The sequence below is a fragment of the Lytechinus variegatus genome, chromosome 3 (assembly GCF_018143015.1).
Source record: "Lytechinus variegatus isolate NC3 chromosome 3, Lvar_3.0, whole genome shotgun sequence".
NCBI classification, from domain to species: Eukaryota; Metazoa; Echinodermata; class Echinoidea; order Temnopleuroida; family Toxopneustidae; genus Lytechinus; species Lytechinus variegatus.
The window spans coordinates 25,454,539-25,479,947 of NC_054742.1; the positions used below are offsets into that span (position 1 = coordinate 25,454,539).

The 25,409-nt window shown below is 35.6% G+C and overlaps 2 protein-coding genes across 2 annotated transcripts; one reads left to right on the forward strand and one right to left on the reverse strand.

Annotated features, from left to right (window-relative positions):
- Positions 1–3,418: 3,418 nt before the first annotated feature.
- On the forward strand, positions 3,419–10,304 carry LOC121410603 (cystine/glutamate transporter-like). Its single transcript, XM_041602801.1, has 6 exons — positions 3,419–3,536; positions 4,378–4,481; positions 6,912–7,008; positions 7,918–8,067; positions 9,298–9,475; positions 9,759–10,304. The coding sequence occupies exons 1-6, from the start codon at positions 3,441–3,443 to the stop codon at positions 9,824–9,826; spliced, it is 693 nt and encodes a 230-aa protein (XP_041458735.1). The 5' UTR covers positions 3,419–3,440; the 3' UTR covers positions 9,827–10,304.
- Positions 10,305–13,704: 3,400 nt separating this feature from the next.
- Positions 13,705–25,217, reverse strand: LOC121410602 (tubulin alpha chain, testis-specific). The gene is made up of 4 exons (XM_041602800.1): positions 24,892–25,217; positions 21,280–21,502; positions 16,365–16,513; positions 13,705–14,723 (listed from the first exon to the last, which is right to left on the reverse strand). The coding sequence occupies exons 1-4, from the start codon at positions 24,892–24,894 to the stop codon at positions 13,743–13,745; spliced, it is 1,356 nt and encodes a 451-aa protein (XP_041458734.1). The 5' UTR covers positions 24,895–25,217; the 3' UTR covers positions 13,705–13,742.
- Positions 25,218–25,409: the final 192 nt, after the last annotated feature.

Genomic DNA, 25,409 nt, shown 5'->3' on the forward strand with positions numbered 1-25,409 from the left:
AAGATAATTATCTCAACATCTCGGTGCCACTTTTAAGCTTCCATAATATTCACACTTCATCTACTCACAGGAAAATCTGAATATCTCAAGAGCTCCATTCCTGAGAAAACATAGTGCAAGGTCTTGTATCTTCTTTAGAATATGTGGGAACTTCTGTACACATAATCAATGTTGACTCTCAAATCTCCTGTACAGAGAATCCTTGTACAATTGCTGAGGTTGGCCTGATGGACGATGCCAAAGTGTAGCTTGCGAGCTTTTGAATATATTGTGAGGTAGCCTCACCAACTGCATAAGGATTCTCTCATATCAACCTGTATCGGTTCAAGAACTGCCTTGTTTATGTTATTGCAACAGCTGAATGCAAAATTGTTTTTGAAAATATGCTTGTAAAAAAAGAAAAGAAAAAATAGTATTGTGAACAAGTCAAACAAAAGGACAATATTTTAAAACTTGATTGGACATTAGTTTTGGTCTCGACGTAAATGTGTTTTCTACAATGTGCAATTGTGCAGTAGTTGTACATACCTGCCAACTATTCAGATTTTTGAGCTTTCAAACTAAAAATTCTGGATAGTTCAGATTTTTGAAATTCTTCATGATGGTTAATTCAATCTTAAAGTTCAAAGATTTTATATATAAATTAATTGGAAAAAATCACCCATCTTTTCAATTTGGTGATTTTATACTATCAATGTTGGCAGTTTTGGACTGGCATTGTGTATAGCTAAAATGTTTTGCTCTCTGAATGTGAAATGGGAAGTGGCAAGTGTGCTCTCAATTTCTTGAGTAAATCATGGAAAAAAGTGAGAACCCTCTTTCAAAGAACAAAAACAGTAAATACAGTTCCAAAAAGACTGAAACACTAAAGAGGAATTTTCATTCTTTAATGGCTTTGGATCAGGGATTTTTTTTTTTTTAAAGTTGTCCAACATTTTATTGTTCTTTTGGAATGATTTTCAACTCTTAATGGAAAGTATTTTGATTCGTCAGGTTTGTAATAAATCATCAAATTTGTTGTTTTTGTTTGACAAAAATCAAATGGTTTTGTCAAGCAAAAACAACAAATTTGATATTTTGATATTATTGAATTTGATGCAATTGTTGCATGGTACTGGTAACTGCATTTGATGTCAGGAAGTTAATGCCAGGGGCATATGCAGGATTTTTTTTGGGGGGGAGGGGGTGGAGAAGTTTTGGAAAGTGGACTTTTGCTAAATTTTCCTGAAATATACATTTATTTTTAATCATCGACCAAAAAAAGCTAAGGGGGGCGGCAATTTGACAACCCAATTTTCTTTTTCAAACGTAAAAAAGGGCGATTTATTAAACGCAGATGCACAAAAGTAGACCTTTCGCATTTTGCGAACGCAAACCCGCACCCCCTGCAATGCATATGCCCCAGGTTAATGCAAAGTATTTTGACATTTTTAGTGAGTTTAATGTAGGCCCTAATTGTTCTAACTGAATTTGTTGCAATTGTTATACAGTAGTGGTAACTGAAAAGAATTTGTTGTCAGGACGAAGATTGCTTGTTGCTCTTAAGAATATATCAAGGAGTTCCAGCTAATCTCCTTCGCAGCCTGCTTACTGTGACAGCAGTAGTCTCAGTATGAGACTGCGAAGGAGATTTGCTAAAACTCTATCTTTATTAAATGCAGAGTATTTTGACATTGCTAGAGAATTTAATGTAGGCCCTAATTGTTGTAACTGAATTTGTTGCGATTGTTATACAGTAATAGTAACTAATAAAAATAATTTGTTGTTGGAATGAAGATTGTTTGTTGCTCTTAAGGATATATAGGAGTTTTGGTTTATCTCCTTGGCAGCCTGCTTGAAAATCATACTGTGACGGCAGAAATCTCAATCAGGCTGCTAAGGAGAAAAGCCAAAACTTCTCTATATCCCTAATGCAGAGTATATTGACATTGTAGTGAATTTGATGTAGGCTAGGTTTGTAACCGAATTTGTTGCAATGGTTATAACGAATTTTTGTCAGGATGAAGATTGTTGCTCTTATAGGAGTTATAGCTAATCTCCTTCGCAGTCTGCTTGACACTCATACTGTGATAGCAGAATTATCAGTCAGACTGCAAAGGAGATTAACATCCTTAATGCAGAGTATTTTGACTTTGCAGTGAATTTTAGTAAATATTTTATAAAATGTTACTTGCTGGCAAGTGTTGACTGGATTTGATGTATTTTGAATTTGTTTCCTCAGGAATTTCGAGGTTCTATTAAAACTTACAAAAATATTAACTATATCTGTATTTGTTTGTTTATCACAGGTGTGTTTTCTGACTATTACATGACAAATTAACGTCAAAATGCATTACAAATTGATGAATGAAAAAAACAAATTAAAAAATGAGAATGAGGAATTAAAATGTTGCAATGACAAACTTTGAAAAAGGTTTGTCAAATTAGACCACTTTTCATGACAAATTAAAATTCGTCATGTTATGGTGCATGACAAATCTTTGGCATGACAAATTTATTAATTTGTTAAATTAAACCACAGTAATGACGAATTTATATTTGTCAATTGACAAAGTTATCTTTTCAGTGTATAATGATGATTACAATTACTACAAGTGCTCAATGCATTTAGATGCAATTCTAACAAAATCAGTAAGAGCTTGGAACTCGCATTATATGACTATGGTGAGATTTGTATACTCTTAATGGATTCCTAATATATAGTCCTTAAAATATCCCTGTTTGAGGTCAATATATACAAAAATTTCAGATCGCGCTTCGCGCTCGCATTGTTTAGTGAGACAGGTACGTATAATGATTACAAAAATTTGATTATAATGTCCCTTTTTAGGTCTGAATACCAAAAATATTCAGCTCGCGCTTCGCGCTCGCATTATTTGATCAGTTTAATGGCACTGTCCTTCAAATGTCTCTATTAGGTCAGTGTATCTGGCAACTGAGCGCGCTTCACTTAGTGGCTCAAAATTTTTGCTGGTGCCCCCCCCCCCCACAATGCCGTGACCCACGGTACGCCACTGCATGTAGGTTAATCAAGAATCACTGATCGTTTCGCACGGGTCTTAATTAGGTCACATAATCAATGTCAGAGGTTATCAAGGGCCAATGAACAGTATTTTAAATAAATAATATATGAATGGTGCTTTTTGTGAATAATCATTCAAAGTCAGCACTGCTGCTACTGTATATTGAATCGCGTCATGCAGGCGAGACAGCCAGAGGCATTCCACTTAATTGTTTTCACGGAACAAAAGAAAATCAGTCACCTTCAGACAACCCCTATTCAAATGCCACGCTCGTGTGCACTTTCCACATATTAAAACGTTGTAGTGCAAAGTTAAAATGCTGATTTGTACCCATTTGTAGAATTAAAAACTTCCAGTTAATATTGTATTTTTATTCACCTTCATTTTAGGACAATTCCCCTTGCGATTATAATTTCCATGACTTGTGTCACAGTCTTGTACGTGCTTGCCAACATTGCTTACTTCACCGTGCTCAACAGTGATGAAGTATTAGTTTCCAACGCAGTTGCTTTAGTAAGATACAAATGAATATTATACATTCGGTATTAAAAATTTTACATAAGGTTACATAAGGTTCAGTTCTGGACGCAGGATCTGCTGTTCCTCTATGTCCAGCTCCTGGTGATAAACATTTAGATTTCCTTTTTTTTTTGTGTAGGCCTAAACAAAAATTCTCTATTTTTTCTCCAATCTTAATTAAAAAGTATGAAAAGATTATAAAAAAAAAGCAAATTCAAATGTAATTAATTTATACTTTAAAAGAATTTACTGATATAAAGATTTTTTTTCAGTCATCCTGGAATCAGGGTTCCCAGTCCATCAGGGAATTTTTTTTCCAGTCAGGGAAAATCAGGGAATTTGATTTTAAGAAATACCTCAAATCAAGGAAATTGCCTCGAGCGAGGGATAAATCAGGGAATTTTGATCAGCCCAAATTTGGAAAGCACGGTAGTCAATCAGACTCTGTTATATTATATTGCATATCAAAATAACATCCATTGAATGACTGGTTATGGTGGTACAAATTAGTTTTATATTATTTTTTTTACGCTGAAAATACATGTAATTCATTGTAACAACTTAGAAAACATGCGAAACTGGGAATGGATTTAAATTATCATTAGGGATTTTTTAATCTTCGTCAGGGAAAAATCAGTGAATTTTGTTTTCTTGAAAAGCTGGGAACCCTGTGGAATAAAGCAAGTGCACCATGTTTTATCTGGGACCCGTTGCAGAAAAAGTTGCAATCAATCGGAACTCTATATTTAAAGGCAGCTCTTTCTGCAACGGACCCCCGCCTGATGACTTATGCTCATTCTTCATTAGCCCCCGTGATTGCTATTTGATACAACAGGATCTTGGTCAACGTGTGATTGGAGACTGGTCTTTGATTCTAAATGCAATTGTAGCCATCTCGATAGCAGGAGCACTAAATGGATCAACAATCACTTTTACAAGGTGAATTAATTAAAAAAAAATGAATCTAAATTTATTGCAAAAATTCACAAAGGAGGATTCACTTGTATACCATAGGGTTATGGCATAGGCCGATCCCTCGCCCCCCCCCCCCTATTGGTGGAGCAAAAAAGGGGAGAAGGGAAAAGAAAAAAAAGGAAGGAAAAGAGAAGAGAGAAAAAAGGGGAGGAAGAAGAGTAAATAAACAAGATGAGGGGAAGACTTGGAAAATAAACCGAAAATCTTTCATTGTCTGTTATAGGTGATTCACATATTTTATTCAATATGGAGCTAAAAATATCAAGTTTGGAAGTCCATATTATACAAAACTTATTTCAGCTCAGAAATCGAACTTTCATTATTTTGCTTGAGTTACAAATTGATTTTTAAAGTGCTCTGTAAGTAAATTATGTCAGTTTATGGTCTGAATATTAACATTTTGTTTTCTATCTAAATCATTTTCCAGTTTCAGATCAGAATATCAAAACTTGGAAGCGGGGGGATGGGGGGTGGGGGACAGATCCCCCCAAATTTGAGGTGGGGGACGATCCCCCTTTTTTTGCTTGTCAATTTTGTTTCCTGCGCCCCCCCCCCCTAAATTCTGGTGAACCCCCCTTAAAATGTCTCTTGTCCCCCCTAAAATTTAGGTTGATGACCTTTTTTTTTTGGCTTGTCAAATTTTTTACGTGTCCATCACAAAATTTCAGGTAGACCCCCCTAACTTTTTTGGCTTCCGCCGCCAATGGGAAGATCCCCAATTACTCATCCTTTTCATGATTTACAAATTATGAATAGTGTCTCATTTTTAGGTCTAAATTTCGAATTTTTCCGCTCGCGGTTCGCATCAATTGTTTAGTTTTATAACTAGCCTGTTCACGATTACAAAAAGTGCTCAGAATGTCCATTCTTTAGGTAGAAATGTAACAAAAAAATCAGTTCGCGCTCGCATTATTTTGATTGTTGAAATATGTGTCGTCATCATGGCTAACTGCAAGCAGTCCTTAATCATGTTAACGGTTACCTTTTCGATCAGTTAAAAATATATTTCAGTTCAATCAGTTCAATATATATTAACAATTTTTGCTCGCGCTTCGCGCTCGCAGTAATTATTTTGTTGCATACACATCTTGTTGAGGATCAGAAACATTGCCCACCATGTTGAAATTTTAGGACAAAATACATCAAATGAAAGCGAAGAAATGACTATTAGGACTGCCCCTTCAAATAAACAATAAATCAACTTCGAGCTGCCGATCGGGGAAAATATGGCCGACCCCCCTATTGGCGAAGACTGGATCCGCCCCTGCTAGGGTACAATGGTAGAAGCGAATCCTCCGGTGAATTCAGGACTTTAATTTAATTACACGACCATTCCCAACTCATCCAGAAATCACATGGCTGTTACTGTCATGATACTGGAACCGACTCGTCTAATAATGATGACCTTTCAATAAAAAAATCTCTCCTTTACCTTGCCTTTCCCTTATTTTTCTTTTTCTTTGACTACTATTAAGGGGTTAAGCCCCCATCACACTTATTCGGAATCAGCAGGAATCAAGCAGAAGCTGGAACGAAACAAATTTTCAAAAAATCTATAAATTTTTGAGAGGAACTTATTTATTCACCAAACTGGAGTTGAAATTCAGTAAATTGACCACGAGAATCATCATACACTAGTCAAAATGAACCGCAATGGAGTCAGATTGATAATTCCGTGCTACATTCTTGGACATTCTCTGCGCATTCTAAATATTCTGACTGCATTCTGAGTGCATTCGAAATATTTTTGTCATTTCTTTTGGCCGTCCCGAAGGTTTTGGTCATGTTCAAAACATTCGAGGGGTAATTTCGAACGGTGTTCGAAGTAGATTTAAATGACCAACTGGTGGTCAAACAATAGTCCTTTCATTCCGACCAATTCTGCTTGATTCGGAATAAGTGTGATGGGGGCTTAACGTAGAAAACCTACTTCTAATACTAATACTACCACTACCACCACCAACACACTACTACTACTACTACTACTACTACTACTACTACTACTATTGCTACTACTACTACTACTACTACTACTACTACTACTACTACTACTACTACTACTACTACTACTACTACTACTACTACTACTACTACTACTACTACTACTACTACTACTACTACTACTACTACTACTACTACTACTACTACTACTACTATACTACTACTACTACTACTACTACTACTACTACTACTACTTCTACTACTACTACTGCTACTACTGCTACTACTGCTACTACTACTACTACTACTACTACTACTACTACTACTACCACTACCACTACCACTACTACTACTATTGACCTACTACTGCTTCTTCTTCCTTTTTCTGCTCTTGCTACCACTCAAGTTCAGGGGAGGTTTTAACTAATTTCCGATTTATTTTTAAATTGATAGAGAGTTTTTGGTGGCATCACGAGAGGGACACATCCCCGAGATTGTTTCAATGGTTCACATTGATCGGAAAACTCCCGTTCCGGCCATCATCGCTCTGGTAATAGTTATAATGATGATCATAACATAACGGTCATGATTTTGCATTTGTACATTTTGAAATTTGCTTTAAAAAAACACTTTGACATGTTTAGTGATTTTATTTGGTTTCTAATGTTACTTGTATGCTGCATAGTTTTGTTATCAAAAAGAAGCTTTCCTTTATGTACATAAATTCAGTGTTTGATTGCAAACTATATGGCCCGAATTCACAAAGGTGGTTTCTGCAGAAACCATGGTTTCATTTGAGTCCACTGTTGAAACCATGGTTTCATTTGAGATCACTGTTGAAACCATGGTTTCATTTGAGACCACTGTTGAAACCATGGTTTCATTTGAGTCCACTGTTGTAACCATGGTTTCATTTGAGTCCACTGTTGAAACCATGGTTTCATTTGAGACCACTGTTGAAACCGTGGGTTTTAGAAACCATCGTTTGTGAATACCAAATTTTAGAAACCATGGTTTTTTCAAAAACCATGGTTTCTAAAACCCACGGTTTCTAAAAACCATGGTTTCAAACGAAACCACCTTTGTGAATTCGGGCCTATATCTCTTGGGCGGATACAGGACTATAGCGGAACAGTATTTACCATTGGGGGCTAGGCAAAGAAAACAAAATCCATCCTTCCAGGGGGGGCTTCTCACTATAGGTTATCAGCCGAAGAGGGGGTATATGCTCTCTATATACATTCTGGATCTTTTCCTGATTTTAATGAAAACTAGAGTATTATGAAATATATATTTATATATATTTTTTTAATTTGCAAGCAACACTGGTGCATATATCACAATCACACCATGGATATACTATTACCAAAAATCCCTGATAGTTTAACCCTTTACCCATGCATTTTTATTTGGACCTTCCGAAATAACCTTGATTAATCTTCATTATCTTCTCTTGTAGATTCCAATGAGTTTAATAATGATGATCAGCGGCGATGTCAGTAATCTTGTTAACTTTGTTGGTTTTACCGCCTGGCTATTCATTGCTTTAACCTGTGCAATTATCCCGTATTACCGGTGGAAATATCCAGAACTTGAGCGTCCGTTTAAGGTACCTAATATTATCATTGTCATTGTTATTATTATTATTATCATTATTATCATTATTCGTAATTTCAACAAGAACAACAACAAAAAACATTTTACAAAGCAATTAAGATGTTATAATACAATAGAAAGAAAGAAAAAGGGTGTTAACAGCAGGTCGCCAGGGTAAAAAAGTGCACGACCTGGAAAGTAACATCCATGAGAATAAAACTACATATAAATTTTATACTGAGCAATGATGAAATTAATATATATGAAAACAATAAAATGTAGTAGGATTAGAAACAAACTTTGAGTCGAAATGAACGAAAATGTGTGAAAATGATATTTTATGGTATATTGACCAGGTAAATGAGTAAATCAAATGAATTGTCCGTCTAATGCTGATATGTTGATTATCAATTTTTTGGGGGGTGAAGTGAAAACGGGTTCCGGAAAAAAAGTTATATTCATTGTTGGTACCTCGATGCTCTCTTTGTACATAAAAATACAGTCAGTTATCTTTTTTTTTCTTCGTAAAGCCATTTTGGGGCCAAAAGTTCAGATAACATCCCCAAAGAAATTAAGCATTAATATACATGACAAAAATGGGACTTTCCACCGTAACATTTACCACACAGTCTGAATTTCTATGGGATTCCTTTGATGTTATGCAATATTATCACTGTAAAATATGGGCCTACTGTAAACATAGTAATAACGATGATAATTACAAACTGGGGGGGGGGGATCTTCAATTTTTACAGTAATCCTGTTTAATTGCATCCTGTACAGATACGAATTTGAACTTGAATAATTTATTGATAATGTATCTAATGGAGCGTTGCAAGAAACTTGCGATCAATTGCAAGTCTATTTTCGTTCCCGAAATCAAGCATATGCCGTGCAATTAATTGCAAATTTGCGATTGATTGCTAATCTACTCCATAAAACAAGGAGCTGTAATCTGATTTGCTAAACGTGAGTGCATAGGCTATACGTGTACCTAAATTGAGCATTCGAAGATCAGAGTAACGTGATTATATTTCAATATTGATCTGCCATGAACAAATTGTAAGTAGAATGATGTAACTTCTGAAAGTCTCCATGGCGAAGAAGAATAGAATAATGAGTTTCACAATACACCATTTATCTTTCTTGGACAAGTGTTGGTCTAAAAGGACCACTTTCCAAGTACCGTGAAACCTACTACACTATTGTAAGTACAAAATAATCATTTTTAAATCAAAATCAGGTTCCTCTGGTGATACCAATCATCTTCGTATGCTGTGCATTGTTCCTGGTTGGTATGTCAATCTACAGCAGTCCTGTAGATTGTGGAATAGGTTTAGCCATTACTCTTCTCGGGATACCAGTCTACTATGTGGGCGTGGCTTGGAAAAATAAACCTAAATGGTTCATCAATGGAATGGGTAGGTATTCACATTATGCCATTTACAAAATATTCGACAATTCAATTGGTGACAAAATATGTAATCAATAATTAGTTAACAACTGCGTTGATATTGGTAATAAAGTATAAGTATTCAATTTTGAATATATGAAAATAATGAAGAACACGACAAATCTTGCATTTACATAATTATTTCCATCATAATTGTTATTTAAGTCAATCTTAACGGTAGCGCTCTCTATATTCGATCCTGATTTACATTTTTTTTATCTTAACAGTTGATACATAATTATGTTTTGCAGATAAATTGACAGTATTCTTGCAGCAGGTCTTACTCGTTGTTCCACAGCAATCCGAGCAAGTTGAATGATATATCATAAATCAAGGATAAAAAAGTCGATGTTATTGCCGAAATGAGTACGAAGGTGAATGAATCCGTGTACCAAAACGCTGCTGAACACAATTGTTCAAGACGGCGTTCTCACTGGCGATGACGAAAATCCATTTCTCGTAAAAAAAAGGTTCATAGCATAGGCATTTTCTCCCAAGGTTAATGACAGAATGTGGTTTGAGATTATTAAATGTGATTTTTTCATAACCTTCAATCCGCTAAGAAGTCTACTTTGTCTACGACATGAACAGAACATCACTCCGAAATCCCTTTACGGCCCTCAGCCGAAACGAATAAAATCAGGTTTTCAGTGGGTTTTCTTTTTAACATAAGCCTATGAAAATACTCAGAAAGTTAACAAGTGCACATAGAGTTACAAAGAATGCTTCCCGGGAAATACTTGTATCATTTTCATTGGACAAAAGAGCACTATTGATTAAATGCATTCCATGCTCTGGGGCCGCAGCCCTCCCCCCACCACTTTTTTTTTTATAAAACCGTGTACAAAACGTAAAAATGACAATATGATTGTGATTTTTGGCATGGTCAGGCCCCCCTCCCCCATTTGAAAACCGTTCCGTGGCCCCTGATGCTCAAGGGAATCGGTACCATGGCCCTTGATCGAACGTCGGACTTTCATGTATCTGGTCAGGCGCCTGAGACCGTTCCTACACTGCAAGTACATGTATATATTTTTCTCCGACAATGACCAATTATCATATAGGCAAGTATTATCACTTTTCTTTAGTTTGCTACGTAATTGTATCACAGGGGCCGCGGAAGCGGGGGGGGGGGGGGGTGGGGGGCTTCAGCCGCCCACTTTTTTTTCAAAACCGTGTACAAAACCGTAAAAATTATTATGATTGTGATTTTTTGTACGGTCAGCCCCCTCCCCACTTTGAAAACAGTTCCGCGGCCCCTGTATCAAGTGGCATGAGTCAAAAAATGTATTAGATGGTCGAGTTTTTAGTAAGATACATCTTTTTTTACTTGTGAGAGAGAACAAAGTAAACAAAGTAATCAACTAAAGGGAAAAATATTTCTATAAGCATCTTCATTTTTTGGTTTAGCTGGATGTCTGATTTGGATTTTAACAATGATTGACAGTATTTTCAGGGATCATCAAATATATTGCCTTTTGATGAACCACATTGACCCTGTCTAAAATACGAGGGACAATATGATCCTATTGTGAGCAATATATTTGATGTTCCCCTCAAGGACAGTCAACATTTTTTTTAATTATACATGAAATCTGCACAGTCCATGGTTTTGTACAACCTCATAGTTTAAACATCTTTAGTGAATTATGGTTGTGATTTTTTTTTTGGGGGGGTGGGGCTACCACCTCCAGCTCACCCATTTGTTAGTGGAGCTGGGGGCGGTTTCATAAAGCTATTGATAAGTTAAAAGCAACTTCAAGAACTGGTGAACCTTTCTTACGAACTAAACCAACATCAATTAACATTTTGGTGTGTACCATTTACAAGAAAGGATCATCAGTCATTCTTCAAGTTGCTCTTAACTTACGAACAGCTTTATGAAACACCCACCAAAAGGTATGAAATAATAATTGATTGTAAATATCTGCATATTGATTATAATTTGTTTTATGAGAGAAGAGGATAAGATTTTACTGCAACAGTATTGAAAAAAAATCATGACCCCAACTGGGGCCCAGTTCATTAAACTTGTTATAACAACAAATTTGGAATAGCAGTTTAAAGCTACTGATATCACTCAGTTTGATTGTCTGATACTTGTTATATAACAAATCTATATAAAATGGGACCATGACCAGTGCGGTGATGCGTCTTATGCTGCATGTGACCAAAAACATTTGTAGGCACACTTTAATCTTAGGAAACACGCCTTATTCTTGTGCTAAATAGGAACCCCATGCTATTTAGAAGTGAATTTCCTATCAAAACGTCAAATTCTGATAAAACATAAACTTTGGATTCAGAGGATTATATATACATGTACAAGAGTTAATCTAAAAAGATTGCAATGAAATTGAGCTGGATAATTGCAGCGATTTGCATACAAGAAAGGATCACCAGTCATTGGCATAACAGCTTTATGAAATGGCCCCTGGTCGCCATCATTCCTGATTGTATACATGGACAAGGGAGGTGGAGGTGTTTCCCTGGCACCTAAGAAAGTTGTACTGAACAACTGTTGATGTTTTCTTGGGTGCTAATTCAGATTCAAAAGCATTTTGATTTCCATTAGCTACAGGTGGAATCCAATCAATGTAGATTAAAATTTTCATTGTTTACAAGCATAATTAGGGAATGCACTCCTATAGGGGAAATGTGATACCTTGTTTAGCACAAGATAGTTGGGTCACTAATCTGAATTAGGGGTTCACAAACTACAATCATTTCCATAAATATTGATCATGTATGATAATATGCTCTTGTATTAATTCATTATGTTTACCAACAAAAACAATTGATCTCAATTTATATTGTTTTCTTTTTTATATAATTCATATCCAATGTGATCATGATACTTTTTCTTTAGTTGGAAAATGGAAATGAAATAAAATTTGAAATTTGTCATGAATAAAATTGTGTGTATTGAAATATTGAAGTTTGAGTTACCTTAGTTCTTTAGTTATCAAAAGATGTATATTTTATGCAGACATGGCATTCAAACAGACAGACAAAAATACCCCCACACATTTGCATGTAAACAAAAGTATGAAAAGTAAATAATGGGTGTTCATTATATTGGGTAAAAAAAAATAACGCTGGTCCAGATTCTGAATTTGGGTTTAATTTAAACTTTGGACTAAACTTGTGGTTTAAATATGGATAGCCAATTGTGGCAGGTATCTCTAACAGCATCAGTTCAATATGTCAGCTCACTTTGCATGCAAATCTTTCCCGATTGACTGGGAATGATTACTGAAATAGCTCTCTTCATTAAAACTTGAAGAAAAAAAAAGGAACTATGTGAGGATTGGAAACGTAAAATGAAACTCAAGACAGAAAAAATTTGGTTTCCCATAATTTAAGCATATAGTTGGACCATGGCGAAAGTTAAATCTGACTTCAGTATATGGGCTACTGTGTCTACCATGTCCATTGTCAGTTCATTGGATATCAATTAATTGTATTGCTGGTTATGGGTCAGTCATTGGAATGACAAGGCAGCAAGACTTGTTGATATCTTTCATTTCACTATAATCTCCTTACAAGCATTTAATTATATATTTTAATTTGAGGGGTTCTATTGTCCCAACAGAACATTTAATCATTCTCAGGCCAGCATTAGACAGAAAAAAATAATAAAAAAACTAATTTTTACATTTCATAATACATGCACACAAGTCGCACCCTTATTGTGGAGTTACTGTATTAATCATGATGTAGTTATTATAGCAATCTATCATTAATCTTCCCTGCACTCAGGATTCACATTCAGCTTTATATTTCTTAGTATTTCGCTTCTCACTTGGGAAAAATGTTATCTAAGAAAAAGTTGAAAAGCCTTTTTAATAATGAACGTTGGTGGCACATGTATTATGAAATTCATGAATTGATATTCTTTAACCAATTAAAAAAGACACAATGCACAAAGAAACTATTCAGATTGATTCAGAAAGGATAATATCCTTCTTTAATTATTTCTAAAATCATCAGGTTCCAGATTTTTGTTCATTTTTTTTCATTAATTAATTAGGAGCGAAATTAAAGATCATGAGATAAAGAGAAAAACCTCCAATTTGTTACTTTTCAAGAAAACCGACCAAAATGGTTACGTAACTTGCCACTGAAAAATCATTTTTCAAGTAAAATCAGTCCATTTATGCAATTGTACTACATACTTCGTCTTTTTTTATCCAGCTAAATTAAGTTCAAGGTGTGTTTTTGATTGGAGCCATCTAGTATTCCTCTCCTTCCTCCTCTGCCTCTCCCTCTACAGAGTCAACACCTACTTCTTCATAATCTTTTTCCAGAGCTGCCAGATCCTCACGAGCCTCGGAGAACTCTCCTTCCTCCATACCCTCACCAACATACCAGTGGACAAAGGCTCGCTTGGCATACATCAGATCAAACTTGTGATCAAGACGAGCCCAAGCCTCTGCAATGGCAGTGGTGTTGCTCAACATGCAGACGGCACGCTGAACCTTGGCAAGATCACCACCAGGAACGACTGTGGGTGGCTGGTAGTTGATACCTACTTTGAAGCCTGTTGGACACCAGTCGACAAACTGGATGGTGCGCTTGGTCTTGATCGTTGCAATGGCGGCGTTGACATCCTTGGGGACGACATCTCCGCGGTAAAGCATGCAACATGCCATGTATTTGCCATGGCGTGGGTCACACTTGACCATTTGGTTGGCTGGCTCAAAGCAAGCATTGGTGATTTCTGCCACGCTCAGCTGCTCATGGTAAGCCTTCTCTGCAGAAATGACAGGTGCATAGGTAACCAAGGGGAAGTGAATGCGGGGATATGGCACCAGGTTGGTCTGAAACTCTGTAAGATCAACATTGAGCGCACCATCAAATCGAAGAGAAGCAGTGATCGACGATACAATCTGACCAATCAGACGGTTGAGGTTGGTGTAGGTTGGTCGCTCAATGTCAAGATTGCGTCTGCAGATGTCATAGATAGCCTCATTATCAACCATAAAGGCACAGTCAGAATGCTCCAGAGTTGTGTGGGTGGTGAGGATGGAGTTGTAGGGTTCAACAACAGCAGTGGAGACTTGGGGTGCTGGGTAGATAGCAAATTCAAGCTTGGACTTCTTACCATAGTCAACAGACAACCGTTCCATGAGGAGAGAGGCAAAACCAGAACCAGTACCACCTCCAAAGCTATGGAAGATAAGGAACCCCTGAAGACCGGTACATTGGTCTGCCTGAAATGAAGAAAAAGGAGTAAATTAGATTCATATTCCACATCATTGTAATTGGTAAAAAGATTGCATCATGCAAAATTGCCAATTTTTTTAAAAAGTATTTTTAATTTCTATACATTGTTGTTTCCATTTTGCTGCAATTGTGCACATACGGCAAACATTTGAAAAAATTAAGTTTGAATTTGTAAGTTCAATGATTTTAAGAAAGGTCACTGATAGAATTCTTCAGGCTTGAATCCATGTAAATAAGCAAAATTTGCCAATGGGTGATGAAATGTAGACTGTAAAACTGGGGAGCCCAGCATACGATTTTCATGCTGCACTCGAAAGTGTCCTTACGCAGTGCAATGTAGATGAAGAGGCAAGATTTAATTCTAAAAGTATTGATTTTTCCCTTCCAATATTGTTAAATTATCCCACTTTTTAGTACTAAAAATCCTAACAAATGCCCCCAAAATATGATTTAATCATATGGGTTGGCAGGTATGCATTATCAATAAATGTATAGCAATACCCGCATTCACTTTTCAACAATTATTACCTATACAAGGCATTTTACTAGCTAAATAAAAAGCCATATTTCACACACCACTTTTTATCTGAGAGCAAAGTATCATTTGCCATGTTGCCCTCTTTCAGGTTTTGCCCATTGAAATACTGTATGGCAGTGAGTCTGAACTTCTAGTGTCCATATTTCGCGCACGGTCATCATCTCAAAATCTATTCAATATCTTTAAAAATAAATTCCAGTTCTGGTAACGATCTCAAAATGACTTTTTACAGAATCTAATATAATGACCATTCAAGTGTCTGTTTGTATGAATAAAACATATAATGTGCCAAAGGATTCTGGAAGAAATTGTGTAATTGCTGAGAAATAAGCAAAATAAGCGTGGATTCGGTCACTTCCGTCGGGTCTTTATTCCAGCAATAATACACTGTCCCACGTGTGCCTGTGTTGGCGATCTTCAGTGTGATCGTATTTCAGCTTAGATTTTATGATTTCAAAAAGTTTAGTTTATGTAACTGTACCAGATCTATATCCACAATGATATAGTCATACTTAACCTTGGTTTTTTACATACTTTCTCACAAAATTAGTATTTTACTGCAACTACTATCATTTAGCTTTAAAATCTGTCATCATCAACATGAAAAGTGACTGAAAACACCCTCTTGTAAGTTTCTTTAGGATGAGTTCAGTATTCATGAAAATATTGACAAAAGATCAGCAAATTTGTAACTGTTAGTGTCAGTGTAGAAAATATACAATATCTCAACAAGAATCATGCAAGCAGATATCATGAAAAATGTGAGTAAAAGGTGTTACTGACATCTCCAAACTATTGTCCATGAAGTTAGATCACACTTTTTTAAGATCAGTTTCCCAGCATAGCGCACATTCATTGATTGGAATAGAATTTTGAGATCGTGATACCGATGAAACCCCTTAACCTACTTTACACCTTTCATCAATGATTTTAAAGTTAAAGATCTTGCTGTCCATTTGGCAGCTTTTATTTGAATTGGTTCTGTATAAAATGTGAATATTTTGCGACACCCCATAATACTTGTACGTTTAAAAATTTTGTCTGAATCTAAATATCCTTATTAGGACAGTTTTATATATAAAAAACTTACCAGTTTCCTGATCCTGTCCAAGACGAGGTCAACTATCTCCTTGCCGATGGTGTAGTGACCTCGAGCATAGTTGTTGGCTGCATCTTCTTTGCCAGTGATGAGCTGCTCAGGATGGAAAAGCTGTCTGTAAGTTCCAGTACGAACCTCATCTAATGAAAAATAAGTTACAAATTACAAAATTTGTAAGTATTTCATAATACATCTGAGTAACAGATGGTTTTAAATGTGTTTACATACATTCACACCTTGTAAAAGATGTAAACATGTGTTAACAACCAGAGTAGATGTTAATAATTGATTGTAAACATCCAGAGTAGATGTTAACATATTTGTTCACATCCAGACTTGATGATGAAAATGTATGTAAACAAAATTTGTGTTTCATAATAAGGATAACAAGACAACTACATCTGTGATTAATAGACGATTTTAAATGTGTTTACATTCACACCTTAATACATGTTAACAACTTAAGCACATCCAGAGTAGATGTTAACATATTTGTTCACATCCAGACTTGATGATGAAAACGTATGTAAACAAAATTTGTGTTTCATAATAAGGATAACAAAACAACTACATCTTTGATTAATAGACGATTTTAAATGTGTTTACATTCACACCTTAATACATGTCTATAAGCACATCCAGAGTAGATGTTAATATATTTGTTCACATCCAGACTTTATGTAAACGTATGTAAACAAAATTTGTGTTTTATAATAAGGATAGCAAGACAACTACATCTCTGATTAACAAACAATTTTAAATGTGTTTACATTCACACCTTGTAAAACATGTTAACAAGCACATCCAGAATACATGTAGATATTAAGATTTTTCTTCACATCCAGACTTGATGATGTACATGTATGTGTTTATATCCAGAGTAGATGTACATGTTTGTGTTCATATCCAGAGTAGATATACATGTTTGTGTTCACATCCAGAGTAGATGTTAACATATTTTTTCACATCCAGACGTGTTGATTTAAATGTATGCAAACAAAATTTGTGTTTCATAAGGATAGAAAGACAACAACTGCACATCTGTGATTACGGTAACAGACGATTTTAAATTTGTTTACATTCACACCTTGTAAAACATGTTAACAAGCACATCCAGAGTAGATGTTAACATATTTGTTCACATCCAGACTTGTTGATGTAAATGTATGTGTTCATATCCAGAGTAGATGTAGATGTCTGTGTTATCTTCCAGAGCAGAAATGTTAAAATATTTTTTCACATCCAGCAGGGTTGGCGATTTTTTTGATTTTTTAAAAAAAAATCAAAAAAATCGGATTTATTTGATTTAAATCAGATTTTTTTATTTAAATCAGATTTTTTTTGTTTTTTTGATTTTTTAAAGAACTTCCTTCGAAAAAAGGGTAATTATCCCCCCCCCCTTACTCTTACAATGACATCAATATTGATGTTATACATTTCACCCCTAATATTGTTCTTAACCACATATTTTGTAATTAAAATCCAGTAAAAATGGACAATTAAAAATAAATTTGAGGAATCATGTATCTGAACTTAATTCTATCATACATAGGCCTATGAAGGAATATTCCATAGGGAATTCCCAGTGAGTAGAGAAAATTCCCCTCTGGGATTTTTCATTCAAATATTTAAAAAATCCAAGAGAAAAAAATCCCTTATCAAAACTGCCAACAAACCCTTTGCCAATTACTAGTATTCATGTATATTGTAAGAGAAATAATTCAAATCAATGATTTTTTCAATTAGTCACAGCTTTACAATAGTCAAAGAGAGACTACAACTGTATATGTTTAGGATCTTTTTGATAAAAAGCTCTTCTCTTGCTACAGATATAGATGCAAAACTCTCAGTTTTGGAGAACAATATAGGATAGCTTAGTCAAAGGGTGACTATACTACATTCTGTTACTGTGATTTTTTTTACATTAATCTACAATTTTTATTCCCATATTCTCTACAAAAAAATCTGTTTGATCCATGAAGTATGAAAAAAAATCTACTTACTTTTAACTTAAAGGATAAAAACTGCAAAACTGCTTAAATTACAACATATGTATTACAAAAAGAAGTATTTTATTTTAAATGAGACACAGCTTACAACTGCCAATGATTGTAACTGAAGTACCTGCATCTTAACATTAAAATGCAGTGTTAAATGTTTATTCTGAGTTTTGCAAATTGTTGTTATAGAGCTCTTTCCATTATTACATGCAGATACAAAACTTCCATTATTTGTAGCACTGAACATAAAATGGGCTGCAGTGACTTAAAAGGTTTATAAGAGAAGGCTTCTCAACAGTCAAATTATGACTGTACTACATTATGTTAATGTGATTTTTATAATTATGTTATTCAAAACATCAAATGTATGATAAATGTAACAATACGAAATAAGAGGCATGTTAAATATGTTGATTACATGCAGGTATCATTTTTTTATTTTACATGACAGAAGTAGTTATGTGTAGGCGAAGGATCAAAACTGGAAAACTGCCAACAAACCTTTTCTCATTGACTTTTATATATTATATATTTTTTTACAAACTGCTCTCTGAAAAGTCTTTGGATTATGTGAAAACTTTATGTTAATAAAGAAATTGACTACCAGTAATAATAACTGACAAAGAATGTAAAATTTCAGAAGAAAAACTCGACATAATTTACAAAAAATGAGTACCTATTGACAACATACATCTGTAGTTTTTAAGGAATTACCTGATTTTATTAATTTGATTTTAATTTGTTTTAAGTAGATATGAAGACTTTGTTGATCTTTTATTGATATAAAGTTAATTCAAAGTTTTTCAGTTGACTTGAAGAATTAAAACTGCATTGAACAAATACTTTGTCCATGATTTGTACATTTTTCAATGGAAGTGATTTAAATCAATGATTTTTTTAAAAAAATCATGGTGATTTAAATCGCGATTTAAATCACGATTTAAATCAACGTGATTTAAATCCGCCAACCCTGACATCCAGACTTGATGATTGTAAAACATTGTGTTCAGATCTTTTGTTCACATCCAGTCTTGTTAATTTAAACGTATGTATGGTAAACAAAATTTGTGTTTCATAATAAGGATAGCAAGACAACCGTACATCTGTGATTATGGTAACAGACAATTTTAAATGCGTTTGCATTCACATCTTGTAAAACATGTTAACAAGCACATCCAGAGTAGATGTTAACGTATGTGATCACATCCAGAGTAGATGTTAACATGTGTTCATATTCAGAGTAGATGTTAACATGTGTTTACATTAAGATTAGATGTTAACACTATTCATATCCAGTCAGGGTTCCAATAGAAGTACTTTTACTGCCCAGTATATACCAACATGCAATTTCTGACAAAATCAGTAACTACTTATATAATATTGACTGGCCTTGAGGGGAACATCACATATATTGCCAGCAAATGAATCATATTGGCCCGAGTCTTTAGACGAGGGCAATATGGGTCATTTAAGGGCAATATATTTGATGTTCCCCGAAAGAAGAGCCAGTCAATATTTTTATTATCATCCAAATCAGATATCTAGAGCAAAAATCATGATAATGGGGATATTTCTTTGAAAAATAGAGTTCTATTGTGTCATGTTAATATCGGTCTAGTCTCTGCACTTAACCATTATGACGTACTTGCAAGCGCTCGGATTCAGCGTTGTCTTTATTATGACGTATATTGTTGGTGGGCGGATCCTAATGAAGCGTATCTCTTTATACGCATCCACAAATGCCCGGATGTGAGACCAGGGAAAATACAAAGGTATATTTTGCTTCGTCTCTGCATGCAAAGTAAATACGCGCATTGAGACCGAGGAAAATACAAACAATATACCTACCCTTCCCGATATTCAGAAAATGTAGGGCAATACGGTTTTGTAAATGACCAGCTCAGATGTCTGATACGGGTGATAATGGGAAATATTTTTTAGAATATTTCTTGAATGGATATTTATGTACAGATTGTAAATGTGATTTACATGTAATTAAAAAAATATATATTTATGGTAGGTAATATTTTTTTATTGCTGTGACAAGTCTTCCCACAAACTTTTCAATTTTTTTTTACCCAATTCAAAAAGTTGAATATCATAGTAGTCAGAAGGGATTTATTTCAGTATTTTACCTTTACCTGTTGTTCTAAATGTAAACGTAATTGCTTTCATCCAGAGATTTTCACACCATACAATATAATGTGCATTGTCTCTTTTTTTAACAACAATTTACCAGCTCCTGCCCCTAAACTGGCTAAAGACTTCATAAACTCAATCATATAGTTTGCAATATAAATACTTCAGCATGGTGTGTACACATGACATGGACTAGGGATTAAGAATATTCATGAGTTTTGGTCACGATTAAAATAGTTGAATTGTAATCTTGTGATTTCATGATCTAATAGGTTCTTTACACATTTTCTGGAAAGCTGATGTGCCCACATTGTCATGGGACCATTGCATATTGTGAGCTACAGCAATTTGTAGTAGTGTCACTCAGGACAAAGAGGCAGCATTAGGGATGGGTGTTTATAAAATTGTCCAAACGTTATAACTTTATACATGGCTAGTGACCCTTCTTGTGCTAAATGATATATCATCACGTAACTGACACCTCAGAACATTTTCCAGTCTAAATAACATCATGTGTAAATCTTCTTAACAGCCTTAAGAAACACCCACCAGGCCAAATCAAGAATACATGTTAACATATATCATGAAACTGCTAATCAAATTTGAGAAAAAATTCAGAGCTTAAAACCGTACGAACACATGGAGATTAACATTTCTGAATTCAATTGAAACAATGTATGTCAATCACTGTTGTTACATTTATTAATGTTAATAACAAGTTAACATTATTAATTCAATGCTTTGGACTGAAATAAAGTTTTAATTACCAACAACAGTAGGCTCCAAGTCAACAAAGACTGCACGTGGAACATGCTTGCCAGCTCCGGTCTCACTGAAGAAAGTGTTGAAGGAATCATCGCCACCTCCGATGGTCTTGTCTGAGGGCATCTGACCATCAGGCTGGATTCCATGCTCAAGGCAATACAATTCCCAGCAGGCATTACCAATTTGGACTCCGGCTTGGCCGACGTGGATAGAGATACATTCACGCTGTTTAAAAAAAAGGAATATAATATGAAGAAATCACACTTTATAAAGAAATGGGAGAAGAAGTATTAAAAGGTGATTAAAATTCCTAAAAGTTAAAAAGCTAAAAGTGTGTACCAAGTATTGTAAGCATTGGAATAGGTAGTGGTTTAATTTCATGACTTTCAATTGAAGGACAGATTACGGTACACGCTAATCCCTACATGTATTGTACCTCCTTCAAACTTTGTTTGGCCACTTTTTTTCTTGGAGGGAGGGGGAGGGGGCCATTACGAAAGATTAAAGAGTGAAGAAATTTAAGTTGATCCCATCATTCAGGAACTTAGCCTTGTTCTAAAATAAAAAGTCTTAGTTATTTAATGCATATATGCAACACTGTTCAGAAGTATTTTCCAGAGTTCAGATATAGAGAGATAAATTGCACCAGTTATGCTGGCATGTATTATAATACGTCTATATAAAAAGGGTCCAATGTTACACAGAAAAATGACATTATATTGAGCCTATCATGATTTTATCAATACAACCAAGAGACATGTCAAGAGGGCCTTGTTGCGTATCATGTACGTGTCAGCATTTAAGTGCGACTCTAGTCTAAGTCATAGACACTTCAAATCTTTGTGAAACACCCCCACGCCTACCAATTGGCAATTCATCATTTTATGTCAGCTCAAATTTCAAACATCATTCTTTTTTTTCCGACTTAGCTGTGACGAGTTGGTTGAAGACAATTTCAATTTTTCAATTTCAATTTATTGTTAAACCATCAAATACAAAAACAATACAAACAAATCAACAACCATGAATCAGAAATTACAATGATGGCAAGGTGACCCCGAAGAAGCAAAGCTTATAGAAGGGGCCACCGGATAACATATATCAATAAATAAAAAAAAAAAAAAAAAACACAATCGTAATAACACACTCATGCAGCAAAAAAAAAAAAAAAAATACATTGGTAATTATTTCAGAAGGTTAAGAGGTTAACATTGCCCTGCACAACTTTTTAAATCTGGTAATAGTGGAGCTGTTTTTAATGTCATTGGGAAGTTTGTTCCATAATTTAGGGAAAGTCATTTTAAATGAATTAGAAACAACAGAAGTTCGAACTTGAGGGAGACGAATGAGATTACATTGACGAGTATTGTAAGCATGAATTGATGAATTTGGAACAAAAATATCTCTCAAGGTAGGAGGTAAAATTTTAGTGTGGAACTTATACATGAAAACAAGAGAATTCAATGATATTAATCCATTCAATGGTAAAATGTTTAATTGGGTAAATAGCGGTTTGGAATGACTATTAAATGCAGCATTAGATATAATTCGGATTGCTTTCTTTTGTAGAATGCATAACTTATCTAAGTGGGTTTTGAATGTGTGACCCCAGACAATATTGCAGTAGTTTAAGTGTGGAAGAATAATACTGTTATATAAAGAAGTCAAAATAGTCTGAGGCATAAAAAGTCTAAGTCTGCAGAGAACCCCTATATTGAAGTTAGCGACCACTTTTGTGCGCAAATGATTTAGTCCCTAAGAAGACCCAGTGCCAGGTAAAAATGGCAAAGGAAAAAATGGCAGACGTAATAATGGCAGACATAAATGGCCATTTTTACCTCTGCCTTTTTTATCTCTGCCATTTTTACCTTTGCCATTTTTACTTTTGCCATTTTTACCTCTGCCATTATTACCTTTGCCATTTTTACCTCTGCCATTTTTACCACTGTCATTTTTATCTCTGCCATTTTTACCTCTGCCATTTTTAGTATGGCCAGTTCCCCCAAGTCTGCGTGGTCCTCTTAGTCTGCGCGATTCTAGGAAATGAAGAACTTTACACACGCAACACATGGACAGATATTCATTGAAAAATCTGACTCAAAATGGTGGAAAAATAATTAATTTTGGGTATTTCATGTGACGGCCTCAAAATGCAGCCTTTCTCATCAAAATACCTAAATCGTGTGCAAAGTGGAGGAGTGCGCAGACATAGGGTAGGCCTAGAGAGCGGTGTTGGCTCAGTCGGTAACGCGTCTGCCCGTCGAACCAAAGATCGTGGGTTCGAGTCCACCCCGGGCGGATGACTGTGCGTTGTGTGTAAACGTCTCTCCCATGTTTCATAGATGCAGGCTATGTTACAATGGAAAACACTCCGTCCCTCGGATAGGACGTTAAATGGAGGCCCCGTGTAGAGGAGAGTCACCACCTTTGCACGTTAAGAACCCACTGCACTATTCGTATAAGAGTAGGGGGAGACCCAGGTGTAGTGGTCCACCTGCATCCCCCCCGTCAGTTATATCGGGAGAGACCTGCGGGTCATAGTGATTCAGTTCGCTTTTCGCCTCCCAGGCACAGGTGACGCCAAACAAATAATAATAATAATCTTTTTTTTCAATCTGAAAATGACTGCCCGAGGTTTTTTCCAAGAAAAATAAAAAATCCTATATTTTTTCAAATTTGTATGAGATATTTGGTACACTTACACATAACATTATTTATTAAGTGAAAGATTTTGTGAAATGAAAAAAAATTAATGTTTAATCTTAACTCAAATCGTTAGGTGCGCAGACTTGGGGACCACCATCATACCTCTGCCAAGTGCCATTTTTACCTCTGCCATTTTTTAATTTTAGTAGGGCCTACCTTTGCCATTTTCACTCCGAGCCGAAGCCTGGCCCTAGATCTCAGATTAACCCAGTCTCAGGAATAACAGATCAGTCGTTCATACTTCAAGTTGCTCTTTATTCTCACCTCACCTCAGCCTCACAAACAGCCTTACACAGTTAGGCTACACCTGCACAGTCACTCACAGGCCAGGCCCAGGGTCTAATGAAAGTTAGACCAAGGCTAAGCCTAAGGTCTAACGTTAGATCTAGCCTTTAGATCTAATTTAAGTCAGACTGAGCCCCAGGCCGATACATTCTTGATTTTAATTGAACCCCATCTCAAGTACGCATATTAATGATAACGTTTGTCGTTAGTTACACAGGCTAACGTTAGATCTAAGCCTACACAAGGTTAGATCTAGGCCTAAGCCTAGATTCTATCTAGGCTTAGGCCTAGGTCTAACATTTATTAGGCCTAGCTAGAAATTTACTACTAGTAGGGCCTACTACTAGGCCTAGGCCCTAGATCTAACGTTAGGCCTAGATCTACGTCTTGTTCCACTGGCACTGCCACTGGCAGAATTCATCACATTTCACTTTTCAGATTCACTCCGCACACAGCCTCACACATGACTTGACCCCACACAGCCACGGCACACACAGTCCACACGCCACAGCCACACAATGACACATCTTTCTCTTGAAATTTGAATCAGTTCGATTCAACCTCAGCTCTTCATTTCAAAGTCAATTCTAGAAAGGCCTAAATCTAGTCTAGTTTTCACTCACCATTTTGGATGATTTTTCGGTGGTGGTAGGCCCTAAGTCTGAATAAGTATTTTGGAGATATTCTGGGATCAGAGTAACGTCGGCGAGAAACTTGACGCAACGCTTGCCAACAACAGAATGAAGTGATATCAAATTTTTCGAAAGTACTTTGAGCGCGCTTTAGCTTGTTACTAGGAAACCGAATAATTAAAAGACGTTAACCAATCACTTAAGATTCAGTAGTTACGTCACTGGGAAAGTAAACCAATTACAGTTTAGAATGCAGCAGGTCGCGCGCGCATTCGGCTTTAATTTGCGCAAAGCCTTGGCGCGATTAACAAGAACACGCGTTGCTAAGCACGCATTTTCCATAGTTCAGTGCACTTTCACTTTTTACTGTCCTTTTATTGCGTCACAATAGCGCCATCAGGCGCGGATCCAGGGGGGGGGGGGGGGGCGAGCCCCATATTCTTGGCAACCCCCCAAAAGGTGTCCTTTTTTAATTATTGTGGAATTTTCCGAATGTTTTTCAGTCTTCC

Bases quoted from the DNA above. Each gene is read 5' to 3' on its own strand.
- LOC121410602 (XM_041602800.1), bottom strand. The intron at 16,514-21,279 runs GTAATTAAAACT...ATTTTTCATTAG, and splicing joins CTTGGAGCCTACTGTTGTTG to ATGAGGTTCGTACTGGAACT. The intron at 14,724-16,364 runs GTAAGTTTTTTA...TCTTCATTTCAG, and splicing joins TGGACAGGATCAGGAAACTG to GCAGACCAATGTACCGGTCT.
- LOC121410603 (XM_041602801.1), top strand. From the start codon at position 3,441: ATGACTTGTGTCACAGTCTTGTACGTGCTTGCCAACATTGCTTACTTC. The intron at 3,537-4,377 runs GTAAGATACAAA...TTGATACAACAG, and splicing joins TTTCCAACGCAGTTGCTTTA to GATCTTGGTCAACGTGTGAT. The intron at 4,482-6,911 runs GTGAATTAATTA...TTAAATTGATAG, and splicing joins TCAACAATCACTTTTACAAG to AGAGTTTTTGGTGGCATCAC.